Here is a 15,923-nt window from a genome sequence, read left to right on the forward strand (position 1 = left end):
TCATATCTCTGTCTCCCTCTCTCTCTTTCTGTCTCTCTCTCTCTCTCTCTCTCTATTCTATATATATAGAGAGAGAATCTTTATTAGTTTTAATAGTTTGTCAACAATAACAACACTAATGTTTTTCAATCAACAGACAATGTTCTCTTGAGAGGTTCTGCTTTTAACATGCATGAATCTGTTCAGAAAGACCTTTAATGGCGCGGTGTGTCTGAATGAAGAGAGTGTCCAACAACAACACAAAGTGGAAAAATGATCTCATGCAATATCATAATGCCAGAGAGCGTGTCAGAGCGCTGCAGACAACACTTCACAGCAGCTGATAAAGCGTTTGACACGCTACCAGTCAGTCTCTCTGTCCTGCAGCGCTTTATTTGACATAACCCACGTGAGGAGGCAGGACACACTGACCCACATCTGAAAGCAGAACACAGCCTTCAAAATAAAACCAAGAAGCGAATGAAATATGTCAAGCTCTGCCTTGTACATGGTGTGAGTCTGAACAACTGCATACAGAAGCAGTGTTTGAAAACAGTCAGTATTATTGCAAGCCCATTTTGGTGAGACATCACACATTCAATCTTTAAAGATGTGGGAGAAAAGCAGGAGAAACATTCATGTGATTAGCTGAAAACATACTGCAACAAGACAATATTTAACAAACGAGCACAGCGTTATTTTAGTATTATGTCCAAACTATTACAGTATTAATATTTTGAACTATTAAAAATGTCATTTTAATTTTAGGTTGTTGTGCTTTTGTCATTTTTGTACTTTATGTATTCATTGTATTAGTTTAAGTTTAATATGCAATTGACATGCAATTAATATGCAATTAGGGTTGTGAGATGTTTTCATGTTAAAAACAGCAGATGAAACACATTGCTAACCAGACAAAGAGAAGCTGCATCAACACTTTGTCAACTATCAGCCGTTTGTCTGTTTTGATTGTACCCAATATAGATTTGAAGTGGTTATCCCTTGAGGATTTTCTATTATTATAATATGTTGTTGCCCATATATTGTTATTTTTTTTTAAAACCCACAATGAACCAGATTCAGGTCTGCACCAAAGAGGACATTCTCTTATACAGTGTTTTTCAGTAACTGAAGTCATTCATTTTGAGTGTTACTTTAGTGAAATAGCATGGTATCCATCCATCCCTCCAAAAAAAAGAAAGAAAAAAAATCAGTCGGGTCAATTTAAAGGGAAAAAGTTAACATTCCCGGTCACAGTTTTTTTATCCAGCATCCAGCACTAAGATTTCCTTTTTTCACTAAAAGCTGTTAGATTGCTATATACAGTTGCCCAAATACCTTTTTCGGTAAATGTTGTACACTAAAATGCTTTTTTTTTTTTTGTGGATGAAGTCAGTTCTTCTCAAGTTCACACGGGGTGTCAAGAATCACATCAACTAGCAACATCATCCAATAACAAACACATTAAATGCTTAAGTTGTTTTGTTGAAATCTTTATTTAAAATAAATGCTAAGTTTCAAATTTTGTCATTCAGAAATTCATTAATCACTGCTGAAAAACGGTGCAATTCAAGTAGAAGGAAATGTGTCTAATGAGAGAGTAAAATGAAATGATTTATGCATGCATAGCAAACACAAACCCTTTTTTCTAATTTTTGTCTTTGCTTTAGTTAGTTTTACTCTAAATCTTTATGTGCATTAGACTGTTAAATAAAAAAACTATTTCAAATTATACATTAAATATATTCCAAACATATAGTCTCAAATATATTTTATGTAAAATGCCACAATGACATTCAGACATGTTTTTTTTTCCAGAAGTCCTGGTGTTCGTCTGCAGGTTCATCATCACTCCTCGGGTTGTTTCTCTGACAGCGAGGACATGGTACAGGATCTCCATCCTTCGCTCATCTTCATGACCTACTTTTGCACTAGCCACTTCCTCTTTCATCTGTCAATCATCAGACAGGAGTTAGTGGTCCGACTGTGAAGTTCTGAACTTATAAACAAACTACTGAGATTGTATTAAAAATTCACTGGTGAACCATAATAAATGCTATATACTATTTGATGGTGGTGTGATTTATGACTAAAAAAATTAATATACAAAAAAAGTTAGAAGAAAATGTTATCTTTATTTGTGACCCCTTGAAATTGATATTTATTAATAATCTGAAAGGTGAATAAATACGATTTTTATTGATGTATGGTTTGTGAGGATCGGACAGTATTTGGCCGAGATACAATTATGTGAAAATCTGAGGGTGAAAAAATAAATAAAAATCTAAATACTGAGAAAATCACCTTTAAAGTTGTCCAAATGTAGTTCTTAGCAATGCATATTACTAATACAAAATTAGGTTTTGATATACAGTAGGAAATTAACTAAACATCTTCAAGGAACATGATCTTTACTTAATGTCCTAATGATTTTTGGCATAAAAGAAAAGTGGATAATTTTGACCCATAAAATGTATTTTTGTCTATTGCCACAAATATACCCCAGAGACGACTTCTTCAGACTGCTTTTGTGCTCCAGGGTCACATTTTGGGGTTTGCATGTTGATGTAAGAACTGCGTGTCAGTCTGAACTTCCTCTTCCGATGAAAGCACAAAAACAAAACTGCAACTGCAGCAACCTCTGAACTAGTTTAGTCTAGATTTAGAAATCTGCTCGTTTCCAAATCACACGATTCAAACACTTCCTGAAATTATGAGATCATGGTCTTACTGGTGAGAAGCAAGTATAATTTTTTATGCTGAATAGAAGGAAGCATGAAATCAAAATGCAACCAAAATTCATGTGTGTATTTGGAAGTGGGGAAACCCTTAGATTAATAAACCGAAACCTAAAAGAGTTTTCTTTTATAGAGGACAGCAAGAGTTTACATACGGATCCGACAGTCTCTTTCCTCAAAGAAGAAGCTTTATTTATTGAACAAGACATTGCATGTGTAATCAAAAAAGCAGACAACAATAGTTGTGCTCATGATCCTCCTCGGAGCGTCTCCTGCACCGGCGTCTACCCTGATGTCATCTTGATTAGGTTGCGCTTGTCAATCTCGTACAGACGCCATCCCTCCTCGTGCGAGAGATCAGCCGCTCCGCGCCGCTTGTAGAACTCGATGGATGACGTGTTCCACTCGGCCACGATGAAGTGCATGCCGCTGCATCGAGCCTTCACGGCCGTCTACAGACAGATACAAAGACAATCCATACTTTACATTTTCTCAGCTAATATTTCATGTAGGGCTCTGCTGATTGTCACATCTTTTGCACGGTGGGGAAAGCTGTAATCTGCTGATTGGTCAGTTTGAATGTCTTAGATTTATTTTTGAAGTCACACGGTCAAGAAAGGGATAAACGACAAAAACGATAAAAAATGTAACGGTTGCTCGGTCTCTTTTCTAGACTTTTCTCCCGCTGTCTTTCTAGTTATATTTTACATTCTGGATACATTTATCTGTATGTTTCATGATCCATCTATTTTGTAACCAATTCAAGTGCAACCATAACAAAACAGTGTGTCATTTATAAATTGTGCATTGAGGCACTATCTATTGCAATTCAATAATCACAATAGCAACGGTCTCTCAAACATTTTGCTAATCGAACTGCATCGGTTTCTGTCATTGGTAAAACACGTTTTAATATATATATATATATATATATATATATATATATATTTTTTTTTTTTATCTAGGGCATGATTTTTTGTTGTTGTAATGAATTATAAGTACCTCACTCAGCCTCTTCAGGATTTCAGATCCAATCCCATAACCTGAAAGGATAAAGAAAAGGGAAAAAAAGATTGTTATTACTATTAATAAATCTAAAATTATTATTATTATTATTATATAATAAAATAATAACAATAATAAATTAGTCAGTTTATAATTAGTTATTAAAGTATACAATATATTATTAATAAAATAAAAAGTAGAAGCAGTATGATCTATAAAAATAATTACAATTGTAATCATAAATATTGCATAAAAAAAACAAAATTATATCTTCATACCTCTGAACTCCTTCATCACATAGAAGTCCTCCAGATAAAGCAGCTTTCCAATCCAAGGGTCATATGTGAAATAGTACATAGCAAAGCCAACTACTGTGTAACCTAATGTGGAAACCATAAAAAAGTTAAACAGTTAAAAAGAAGAGAAACTGAAGAGGAAAAGCATATCTGCACTCTGATTCAGCGGCCATGACGTCACATCGAACGCGTGACGCAGAAAGATACACTGTAACAATTCCATCCTAAATCGAAGCTCAACTGTAACAATATTGTATCCGTGATGTAAACTGATTTATATAGATTATCATTTATGTTTCTGACTTGCCTTCAATGGACTGTTTATCTCCAGGTACTTCAGCGACGACGCAGTGATAAAACGGATGATCTCCGAAACCGTCCTCGAGCAGCTCTAAAAAAATAAACAAATTACCATAAAATATTCATAAAACGTGACCTTCATATATTATACAAGGAAATCATTAGGTCTGATTTTAAAAGGCCGAATAACGGTCTGTAGGCCTACCTTTCTCGGTCAGGACGACCTGCTCCTCCATTTCCTCAAACTTTGCAAGTTCCTAAAATTAATTAAACATCGTAAATTATTTCGCAAACATCAAGACGTTAAAATTTTTCCACAAACATTAATAGCCTAGAAATAATAAAAACAATAATTGACGCATGCGCCGTAGTCGTGTTTGTACCTTTATGAGTCGCAGTATGTCTGACACGTCCTTAGGCTCGGCTTTCCGTAATATAAAATTGGCCATTTTCTTCTTTTACTCTTCTTCCCTTTTCTTACTAGTCCTCGGTAAGTGAAAAGCAGTAAGATTTGTTTCTTCATTCGGTTCTAAGGGGACTACCCTCAGCAGAAAGTCCGGGTTTCTCACCCTGAAGTTGAGGAAACATATGAAGTCTAGAGTCGCTGGAAGCGCTTTTGAGAGAACATCGCGTTCCAGCGGTATTAATAGACGGAGCGCTGACGTCAGCAAGCAGGCTAAACCTGAGTCACGTGACCAGTGCGACCCAAAATAATCGTAAACTCAGTCTCACTGTAGATCTATTACCACTTAAATAATGGTCTCTACGATCAACTTATCTCACGATGCTTTTGAGAAACGCAGTCCTGATCAAAGAAGAAGAGAGGGCTGTCAGATATTGTGTCAAAGCTGCTAATTCAACCAAGGAAATACGAGACACTGGTTCAGTCCTTTAATATTTCAGACTTACATCTTGTTTTATTTGACTCTTGTTTTGGCACTTGAGAAAACACAAACCACTGCAAACAAAATATTATAATCGAGTAATTAAAATTAATAAACTGTGTGTTTGTAGATATATTTATAATTTAGTATAAAGTCAAAATATGAGTATGCATTTTAATTTCACTGTTAACAACAACTTGAGTGAAAAATGTTACTTCTGACAAAATATTGTAATCTATTGTGTTAATTAATAAATTGTAATATAAAAAAAAATTAGTCAAATAAAGTAAAATAATTAAATGAATAAATCATATAATAATGAATATATATATATATATATATATATATATATATATATATGAATAAATAGTTAATATATTTTTTTATTATGCATGTAAAGAATGTGACAATATTTATTATGACATATATACACAACAAATATTAATTATATATTTATATTTTCATTTCTAATACAACTTATTAAAAATCAATTACAGTATCTATTATTGTATTTTCATTAGACAGGTTAATTATTTCTAATTTAATTCCTTTTAAAGATACATCTTTTTAATTCTAACATAGTTTGGCATTGAGGAAAAACAGACATGAAAATCTGATGACCATGTTGTGGATCACAATAAATATTCCTTTATTTCTTAATTTAATGTTTTTACCTCTAATTAAAAAAAAAATTGAATTGGTTTCAATTGAAGTTCAATCCTAGGTTTTAGTGTGGCTTTAGACTTTTGGACTATATCAAAATACAATAGCATTGTCACATATACTAGGTTTGTTATACTTGTTTTCTTTATGCTGTTTGTTTGTTTTTTTAGTATAAATATTCTAGGTTATGAGTGTGTTTGCACTAAAAAAAACTACTATTAATATACCACCATAATGCATTTCAATAGGGACAGTCTACGCTGTGTTACAGCTCATAGGGTGTCATAACCTCAAGCCAAGACAGGAACAACATATTTCACAGTTTGCACAAAAGCCTGCACTGTGCAATCATCTGTGTGAAAACAGGCCTGCAATCTCTTAGTTATTATATTTTCATGTGTTTCTTATTATGGTTGATGACAAATGGTTGTTCTGCTTTATAATCTCTAGATAACCAACAACACACTTTTTACACCCATCTTCATTTTAGTTGCATGTGATTTTAAGCTAGATTTTCTAACATATAAAGGAATACACTAAAAAAATATTACTGCATATACTTACAGTATAGTGTGCAAACTAACATGTGTTTAAATCATCGGCAAAAACAACCACAGAATATGAGATTAAACGCTGTCGGTTCATTCACAGCAATTAAACAAGGGGAAATTGTTATAACTATCAAATGCACTGATTGGTGAAATTAATATATTCCAATAATATTCCAATATTTCTCACTTGCATTTAAACAAAGCTGCTGATGATTTGGAGAAGCTGTTGCTTGGTTTCCTTAGAAATATGAATCAGATTTTTTTTGGATCAGCGGCTATTAATAAACACAGCTTTATGTAAATTGATGACGTTATCAGATATTGATTTGCAAAGGCAAATATCATGCATCATTGCTCTGTGTGCGATCATAGACATTTCAAATGCAAAGACTTATGGGAGATTTCCTCTGAGGTTATGGATACTTAGTCATTTCCAGCACCCTCTACCCAACAAAAGCTTTTTTCTTATATCTGGAAAATAAGATAGTTTTAATAAACAACTAAAGGCGTGCTTATGTCTCGGAAGTCACTGCGCAGGAAGTCTTTGATATTTTCACAGCTTTATTTCCTTTAGTTTTGACAAATGCACAACTGAAACATTCAAGAAAGAGGAACATCATCACACATTGACCATCTCTGAGTTTAATTACAGTTTTTAGTTAAACAGAACAATCGCAGGAGCAGCACATGCAATAATGGACAGGCCTTTACGAATAAGCATGCAATTCTCATTCAGTTTGGCTCTGAATTTGGTAATGTCTCAGGAATCCTTCAGAGTGCATTGCACTCCCACTCCACACATTAACAAACAACTGACTGTAACACAGCTGGACTGAGCAATGCTTGCAGGACAACTTTAAAGGGGTCATCATAGGATGCCCATTTTCTACAAGTTGATATGATTCTTTACAATCATTTAACCAATCCCATCAATCTGCAAGTCAGGGCTTTTCATCCACTGGTCATATACTGTGTCCCAATGTGACTGCTTATACTATGCCCTTATGTACTCTTTAGGTGAAGAAAAAGTACACACTTTGAGTGTTTAGTAGAAGAGTAGGCATGCTTTGGGACAAACTTTCTGTAGTTCTGAGCCAAATCCTTTGCTGAAGCGCAATGCATTGTGGGCATTATAGCTGTTAGAGTGTGCACGGATCCATACTTCAAAAATGTATCTGAAATAACAAACCATATGGGGACTTCTGGCATACTCTGCTTTGGGACACACTTATTCGAATCTACTGTTTAGGATGAATAGTATGAACACTGGCACGCAGGCTCAGGTTTCTATTTACAAAGTGTTTTTGCAGTGTTGAGCATTGTAGCCAATCACAGACATGTCTTTTGATTTCTTGAATGCAATGCTTAATCAGAGATGTTTACATTCAAATCCACTTACCGCTCAATACGCAGGAGATTTGTTCAATGCTGAAATGTAGCTCTGCTTTAATCTGTGTGCATCACCTAGTAACTTACGCAAGACATCACCATACCTCCTCAGTTGATTAATCACAGCTCTACTTTATATACATTTCCTGAACAAAAATCTTCTCATTTCATTTGGTCAGAATATTACAGTTAAAGGTTTTACAGAAGGGATTTTTTTATCACTGCTTATATCAGAAAATACTGTCAACAGCCAGAAAACAAACAAATTTCACCATGATTAGGGTAAAAATATTATATGTTGAACAAACCCCTCAGTAAAAACCTTCAGAATATGAAGAAACCTGCTAAGTTTGCTGTAAGGGAAATAATTTTTTTTAGAAAATAGCCTTTAAATTATATTTATTGTGACTGAAATCTCTAGAAATGGCAATAGATAAGGTGCCTGAAGTTTAGTGTCTGGGGAAAGTTACTTTTAAAAGAACTGTGTTAGAATATTGCATTATGCTCTCTTGAAAAAGGAACTAATTGTGTTTTTATGGTAAGTAATGCATTACACTACTTCTGAGTTACTTTTTCACATCTAGGCTGGGCTTTCACATCAAAAGGGAAATGAATGAGCCTCAAGCTGAAGGAAATGTAAATTCACGTCTGTACCGCAGCTCAAACAAACCTGAAGAATGAAGAATAGGAATGCATTAGAAGTTCAATGCTCTTCAGCAATAATAAAAAAAAGACTTCATTTCAAGAAGTCATTTTTGCTTTACCCACCAACGCTTGTCTCACCTTAGTAGAATCGTTTTGTTGCCAAGTATAAAATGAGGAAGATGAGGGAATAAAGCGTAAAAAATATGTTCTATTTTAAACGTTTTATTAAGAAACGAATTTAAGATTGAAGTATACAGAAGAAGTGAACATGCCACATCAGTACATATGATTCATTACATTACATCCTGATTCATGAATGATTAAATCACAAAAGAAAATATTTTTTTTATGTATCTTTTTACTTCAAAACAAGAAAATTATTTTTCGAAATGATGTCGAGAGAATTACACATCTCACTTTTTTTTTTTAAAGGTGTGAACTCAATGATTTATGGGTATTATGGGTAAGAATTAAAGGTTTGGGATGTAACATCACACCCTGAATCCTTCAAAATGACTTTTGAAGATCTGTCCACTTTAGTGAACACCAGAGGTTGAATCACTGCCTGCAACGATCTCCCGGTTCACTCCTCATCGGTCATCTTGAGCAGGTTCTGCTTGTCGATCTTAAAGAGCCTCCATCCTTCCTCCAGCGAGAGATCAGACGCTCCACGCCGTTTGTAAAACTCAATGGAGGACTTGTTCCACTCCGCCACGATGAAGTGCATGCTGCTGCACCGAGTCCTGACCGCCGTCTGCAGAAAACCAGCAAATGATTGGAGAAAACTGAGTACAAGATATACAGCCGGGAAGAACATTAGAGGTGCTGTAATGTTAGATTATTAACCTGGTAGTAATTATTAACTAGTATTGTATACTTTGAGCTTTGGTACCCTTGTGAAAAAGAAGTAGACTTCAGCGTACTAATAATAAACCGAAAAAAGAGCTGGTGTAGAAACAATTTTCAGTCAGATATTGTTTGTTAATTTCACAAATGTGACCCTAAACCACGAAAGCAGTCTTAAGTCACTGCGTTAAACAACAACAACAAAAAAACATTGTTTGGGATCAAAATTATAGATTTTTCTTTTATGCTAAAAATCATTAGGATGTTAAGTAAAGATCATGTTCCATGAAGATATTTTGTAAATTTCCTACCGTAATTATATTAAATTTTTTTGTCCTTTTTGATTAAAAATGTTCACTTATTATTTATTAGTAATATGCATTGCTAAGAACTTCATTTAGACAACTTTAAAAGCGATTTTCTCAGTATTTAGATTTTTTTGCTCCCTCATATTTTATATTTTTTACAGAGTATATAATTTAAAACGTACATACTTAAGTGCAAACTGAATGCGATGTTTTCAGACACTTAACTGCTTGTTATTTGCAATTTAATAAACATAAATAAAATAAATTTATATTAAATCAAATGCATACTTAAGAGTTTTTTGACTCACTTATGTAGGACTAAGCAGTACATCTTTATGTTTATGGTTGACTAAAATATTCTTTAATGTGATGTTTTAAGGATATTTGTAATTTCATGTATTAATGATGATGTTGATATTTTGTACATTTAAAATATATTAACTTTCAATTCAATATTTAATAAAACACTACAGTTAAAATGATAGTCCAGTACTTTATATGTGCTGTAGTATGTTAGTCAACACATGGACATAAGTGTACTTCTTTAAAGCATGACAAAAGTTGATTGAAACATGATTTATAATGGAGTTGTAAGTAAAATATCATTACAAAGTGCATTTCTTAAAAGTGTACTTAAGTGTGCTAAGAAACGAAGTCATGAAAGAGTATTTTTAAGTACATTTATGTAGGATTAAATTCCATTAATATAATTTTTTGTTAGTTTTTTTAAATATTACATTATTTTTACTTCGTTTTCACAAGGGTAACTACGTGAACAGTTTCCTCGCTGGCCATAGAAATAAATGTTATTGATCCTTTTGGTGTTATATATAAAGGAAGTTTAAACTTACCTGACTCAGTTTCTTCAGGATTTCAGACCCAATTCCAAAACCTGATTTTAATAGAAAGAAAACTGTGTTACATGACAGTGTCTCATAATATCTGACATCTTAAATGTATAAGGTCACATTCATACCCCGAAACTCTTTCATGACGTAGAAGTCCTCCAAGTAGAGCAGTTTCCCAATCCAGGGGTCATAGGTGAAATAATACATGGCAAAGCCAATGATCACATGACCTGGAAACACAGTTCAATCATTGTTTCCAGCAAGAGAAAAGCATTTCTAAAACAAAGATGAATCAGAGTTTGCATGAAACAAATGCTGTTGGTCTGCAACTTGCTTAAATTTGTTTAAATTAATTTCAGATGGGATTATCGGCACCACAACCCTCGCATACACGACAGTCATGTCATTCCAGGAGTCACAGTTTTGCTGGATCCATGATTTATTCTGTTGATTTGAATGTTTATACCACAATGCAAACATATTTTCTAGGGATGCACTGATAAGAACATATTGTGCGATACCGATAACCGATAATTTGTGTTTTTTTTTCTTGTTTTTTTGAAAGCCTGATATCTTGGCCGATAAATCTTTATTCAAGTTTTTATATACTTTTTGAAAGCCTGGTTATAAAAAAGGTCTCATCATTAAAAGCCACATCCCAAACACTGTTTTGAACAGCCTGGTTTGAACGTTGTATGTTTTAAAGATAGTTTTACTCTCCCAATACCAAATTTCACCATAAAAAGTCTTTAAAATAAATAAAATAATGCATAAATAATGTAATCAAGTTGTCTCAGGTCAGAGTTATTTATCAGCTTTAAGACATCGGCCAAATTTTCTTATCGGACTGATACCGATAATAGAAAAATATTAACATTTATTGGCCGATACCGATATGGTGGCCGATTTATCATGCATCCATAATCTTTTCTTACTTTTTTTATATTTTCATATATAAAATATATTTTTTATTTCATGTTAATGATGCATTTTTCTTAATTTCTTGTCATTTTGCTTCTCAAGCAAACATTTTGATTTATGACTTTTTTTTATATCTGTACATGAAAATAAGACAAAAATACTAAGAATTTAAATATAGTAGGGTTAGGAACACAGATTAAAGTCTTTTTGAGACATTTTTCAGAAAACAAGACTTAATATCTATTATCTTAAACAATTTTGCTTCTTAAGTCAAGTATATCTGTGTCTTGATTTAAGAAGAAACAGGATAAATACAGAGGAAGAAAATCATTTTTGGCAGTGTGTATACTTATATTTTTCCTAAAATCAAAATTTTGGGTGAAATGACACTAATGAACTACATGCACTTCAAATTTCTTGTATTCGTAAAATGTGAGCTTGCAATGCAAAGTGTTACCAAACACAGTTTTTGGTCATTATGCACAGAAGCACGCTTTGTAACCCAAGTGTCAGTGGGAGATATGGAAAAAAGCAGAACAGCATGACATATTGTGCATTGAAACACAAACTTACCATCAACGCTCTGCTCCTGTTTGGGAACTTCTGCCACGATACAGTGATAGAACGGATGATCTCCAAACCCGTCCTCCAGCAGATCTACATGAGCCAAAGAGCAGCTAGAGGAGTCAAAACACATGCTACAAACTCTGAAAACATCATTGCATTTACCTCCAAATGTACTTACCTTTCTCAGTGAGAATAACTTGATCTTCCATTTCCTCAAATTTTGCCAATTCCTAACAAGAAACATGCATATTCAGGTTTGAAAATCATAAAGTTAGGATTACTAACTATACTGTAACTCTCCAGATTTCATCATCACATTATTTAAGGTCAAATTAAAAGGGAACAGAAAAACAAATAAATAAATCACACTTGGTCTAGAAACAAATTTTACTAATAAATTACTAGTAAATTTCATAATTTCAACAAATAAATATAAACATTTGAATATAAATATAAAAATAAAACAAAATTTAAAATAAAGGAAACTACAACTTACGCAACACATTAAACATGAAAAAAAACCTGAACTCTTATTTTCTTGAACAGCATACTTCAATAGTCTTTATTTATAACTTTGGAAAATCATTTTTGTTACACAGATTTTAAACTGCCTTTAATAGGATCCATCCAATAGTTACATACCTTTATTAAATATTACAAATAATAATAGCAAAAATAGACAAAACATACATATTATAAATAAATAAACAATAGTATAAATGAAATAAATTATAAATAACAATGAATATAAAACAATATAATAAATTATAATAAAAAAAATAATAATATGAAGAAAACTGCAAGTATTTCATACCTTTATGAGTCGCAGTATGTCAGACACGTCCTTGGGCTCGGCTTTCCGTAATATAAAATTGGCCATTTTCTTCTTTTGCTCTTTTTTCCTTTGCTGACTAGTCCTCTGTATGTGAAACGTAGTAAGATCTGTTTCTTCATCCGCTTCTCAGAGGTTTACCCTCAGCTACAAGCCTCAGATCTGCTTTCTTCTGCTTGGAAAGGCATCCAGTGGCTGGTGTGATGAAGCGTCCGCTGAGCTCAGAGCTGCGACGCTTCCTCCTTTTATAGATGTTCATGAGGGGCAGAAACCTTCAGGCCACTCCCAGAAAAACCTGCTGTGCATCGGGTCCTTCCTGAAAAAAAGTGGTCTGTTTGTGCACTCAAAGCAACACGGGTTAATGTTTATCATTCTAGAAAGATCATCACTCGTTCATGTTCTTCATTTTCAAACCACAGATCATGTTCTGTACATAAGCATCAAATAAAACAGACCTTTGAATTTGCAAATGCAATCTTGTATTACTTGCAATATATATTTATTAATTATATATATATAAATATCTGCTTTAATTACAGACAAATACAAATGTGCACTAAAATAAACACTTATTTAACACAATATTTACTATAAATTCACAGATTTTACTAATGACACTTTTGCTAATCAACAAGTGAATAATCTGATCACCAAAAAGAAAAAATAAATAAATTCACCAAATGTTCAAATAGCAGTCAATAAAAGTAATACAAATAATACTATAAATACTATACTGTACTATAAATATTATACATATAAAATATAAAATGAATAAAAGAAATTGAAATAAATAATAATTTTAAATACAAAATAATGTAAATATAAATGAATAGTATAAATAAGTTATAAAAATGATCAAAGTAAAGTCAAAACTAGAAAATCAGTGCATATTTGTAATTTTAAACAAGTAATCTGACTACAAAAATCACAAAATAGTCAAATATCAGTTGATTAAAGTAATACAAATTATAAATAAAATTAAATGATAGGATAAAAATAGCCATAACATTAATAAAATACAAAATGTAAATAATATAAATTATAGTATTAATAAAAAGCATATAATAAATAAATGGCATAATATGAAAAAAAGAATAATCATCAAATTGTTATAAAAGCAATAAAAAGAAAGTCATCATTTGGAAAACATTTTTCACAAAAGAAAATGGCATCACGATTTTACAATCAAAAATGTGTCTTGAATATGAATGCATCCCTGAGGATCGAAGGAAACCTGCAAAAACCATAAAAAAAAAATAAAAAAAAAACATACAAACGGTATTCTGTCAAGTTTGTATATGACTTGATATAAATCAGGGCCAGCGTGCTTGAGGAGGGACACTGTTTTGCCACGAGTTAATCTGTGGTGTATTTTGCCATGAGGTGCTTTTGTGTATCATCAACAAAACTCGACTTACAGTTGGTGGCTTGATGGAAATTACAGTTACAGTAAAAATGCAGGACAAAGTCCAAATGAAGCACAGCTTCTGGATATTTCAGATTTTCAAATCTCAATTAGTAATTTCACCTTCTTTGGTATGACAGTTCAAGTTGATCAAGTGTTTCTGCAAATATAGATTTTAAACAAAAAATATGTAAAAAAAAAACAAAACAAAAAACGGATTGATGAATGGAAACCCATTTGCACGTGCAACTGGATGATATATAAATGTATAAATATAGATAATATTGCAACAGAATATCCTAAACTGTGTGACTACTGATTTTTCTTGCAACATGACACAGACAGCATTTTCATGGAAAACTTTCCAGAGTTTTCACACTGCACCTTTGACCCGCTGCACACACAAACACAGAGTATTACAGTAACATGCAAAACTAAAGAAACTGGCCACTTCAATTTATACATTTATTTTCAGTAGTGCAAAAAAATGACCAACTGATGGAAATTCTGTGACAGAAAAAAACAAAAGCTTTTTATTCCAGATTATAACAGTGCTTTAAGTGGGCCGGTACGCACCGTACTCAGTACTCGGGACGCTCATTTGGACAATAGAGGTTTTAATCTTTTGCCTGCACTGCTGCTTTTCAGAGCGCCCTTCACAATGCACGCTTCTTAATTCTTCCTCGTTCGGAGTATGGAGTGTGAATCATTTGAACCAGTTCGGGAGTTCGTAGCGGGTTCGCGAATCATTTGAGTCAGTTTGGAGATTGCAAATCATTTGAGTCAGTTTGGGAGTTCGGAGCGGGATCGCGAATCATTTGAGTCAGTTTGGGAGTTCGGAGCGGGTTCAAGAATCATTTGAGTCAGTTTGGGAGTTCGGAGCGGGAACGCGAATCATTTGAGTCAGTTTGGGAGTTCGGAGCGGGTTCGCGAATCATTGAGGCAATTTGGGGATCGCAAATCATTTGAATCAGTTCGGGAGTTCAGAGCAGCTTTGCGGATCATTTGATTCAATTCGAGAGTTCGTAGCGGGTTCGCGAATCATTTGAGTCAGTTTCGGGAGTTCAAAGCGAGTTCACGAATCATTTGAGTCAGTTTGGTGACCACAAATCATTTGAATCAATTCGAGAGTTCGTAGCGGGTTCGCGAATCATTTGAGTCAGTTCAGGAGTTCGGAGCGGGATCGCGAATCATTTGAGTCAGTTTGGTGATCACGAATCATTTGAATCAGTTCGGGAGTTCGTAGCGGGTTCGCGAATCATTTGAGTCAGTTCGGGAGTTCAAGGCGGGTTCGCGAATCATTTAACTCAGTTTGGGGATCGCGAATCATGTGAATCAGTTCGGGAGTTCGTAGCCGGTTCGCGAATCATTTGAGTCAGTTTGGGAGTTCAGAGCGGCTTTGCGGATCATTTGAGTCAGTTTCGGGAGTTCAAAGCGAGTTCACGAATCATTTGAGTCAGTTTGGTGACCACGAATCATTTGAATCAATTCGAGAGTTCGTAGCGGGTTCGCGAATCATTTGAGTCAGTTCAGGAGTTCGGAGCGGGATCGCGAATCATTTGAGTCCGTTTGGTGATCACGAATCATTTGAATCAGTTCGGGAGTTCGTAGCGGGTTCGCGAATCATTTGAGTCAGTTCGGGAGTTCGTAGCCGGTTCGCGAATCATTTGAGTCAGTTCGGGAGTTCAAGGCGGGTTCGCGAATCATTTAACTCCGTTTGGGGATCGCGAATCATGTGAATCAGTT

General features: G+C 33.8%; 2 protein-coding genes across 2 annotated transcripts; both read right to left on the reverse strand.

Annotated features, from left to right (window-relative positions):
• Positions 1 to 2,887: 2,887 nt before the first annotated feature.
• LOC113078590 (diamine acetyltransferase 1-like) lies at positions 2,888 to 4,948 on the reverse strand. The gene is made up of 6 exons (XM_026250906.1): positions 4,702 to 4,948; positions 4,524 to 4,575; positions 4,326 to 4,409; positions 4,001 to 4,102; positions 3,720 to 3,760; positions 2,888 to 3,169 (listed from the first exon to the last, which is right to left on the reverse strand). The coding sequence occupies exons 1-6, from the start codon at positions 4,765 to 4,767 to the stop codon at positions 3,002 to 3,004; spliced, it is 513 nt and encodes a 170-aa protein (XP_026106691.1). The 5' UTR covers positions 4,768 to 4,948; the 3' UTR covers positions 2,888 to 3,001.
• A 3,706-nt stretch (positions 4,949 to 8,654) lies between these two features.
• On the reverse strand, positions 8,655 to 13,013 carry LOC113078589 (diamine acetyltransferase 1-like). Its single transcript, XM_026250905.1, has 6 exons — positions 12,755 to 13,013; positions 12,119 to 12,170; positions 11,947 to 12,030; positions 10,581 to 10,682; positions 10,456 to 10,496; positions 8,655 to 9,204 (listed from the first exon to the last, which is right to left on the reverse strand). The coding sequence occupies exons 1-6, from the start codon at positions 12,818 to 12,820 to the stop codon at positions 9,034 to 9,036; spliced, it is 516 nt and encodes a 171-aa protein (XP_026106690.1). The 5' UTR covers positions 12,821 to 13,013; the 3' UTR covers positions 8,655 to 9,033.
• Between the last annotated feature and the right edge of the window lie 2,910 nt (positions 13,014 to 15,923).

Source organism: Carassius auratus, unplaced genomic scaffold (assembly GCF_003368295.1).
Source record: "Carassius auratus strain Wakin unplaced genomic scaffold, ASM336829v1 scaf_tig00026092, whole genome shotgun sequence".
NCBI lineage: Eukaryota > Metazoa > Chordata > Actinopteri > Cypriniformes > Cyprinidae > Carassius > Carassius auratus.

Coding starts and splice junctions, on each gene's coding strand:
- LOC113078590 (XM_026250906.1), bottom strand. CDS start 4,767: ATGGCCAATTTTATATTACGGAAAGCCGAGCCTAAGGACGTGTCAGAC. Junction 4,103..4,325: donor AGATAAACAGTCCATTGAAG/GCAAGTCAGAAA, acceptor TTTCCACATTAG/GTTACACAGTAGTTGGCTTT. Junction 3,170..3,719: donor TCCTGAAGAGGCTGAGTGAG/GTACTTATAATT, acceptor ATCTGTCTGTAG/ACGGCCGTGAAGGCTCGATG.
- LOC113078589 (XM_026250905.1), bottom strand. CDS start 12,820: ATGGCCAATTTTATATTACGGAAAGCCGAGCCCAAGGACGTGTCTGAC. Junction 12,171..12,754: donor ACATACTGCGACTCATAAAG/GTATGAAATACT, acceptor GTTTCTTGTTAG/GAATTGGCAAAATTTGAGGA. Junction 10,683..11,946: donor ACAGGAGCAGAGCGTTGATG/GTAAGTTTGTGT, acceptor CTGTGTTTCCAG/GTCATGTGATCATTGGCTTT.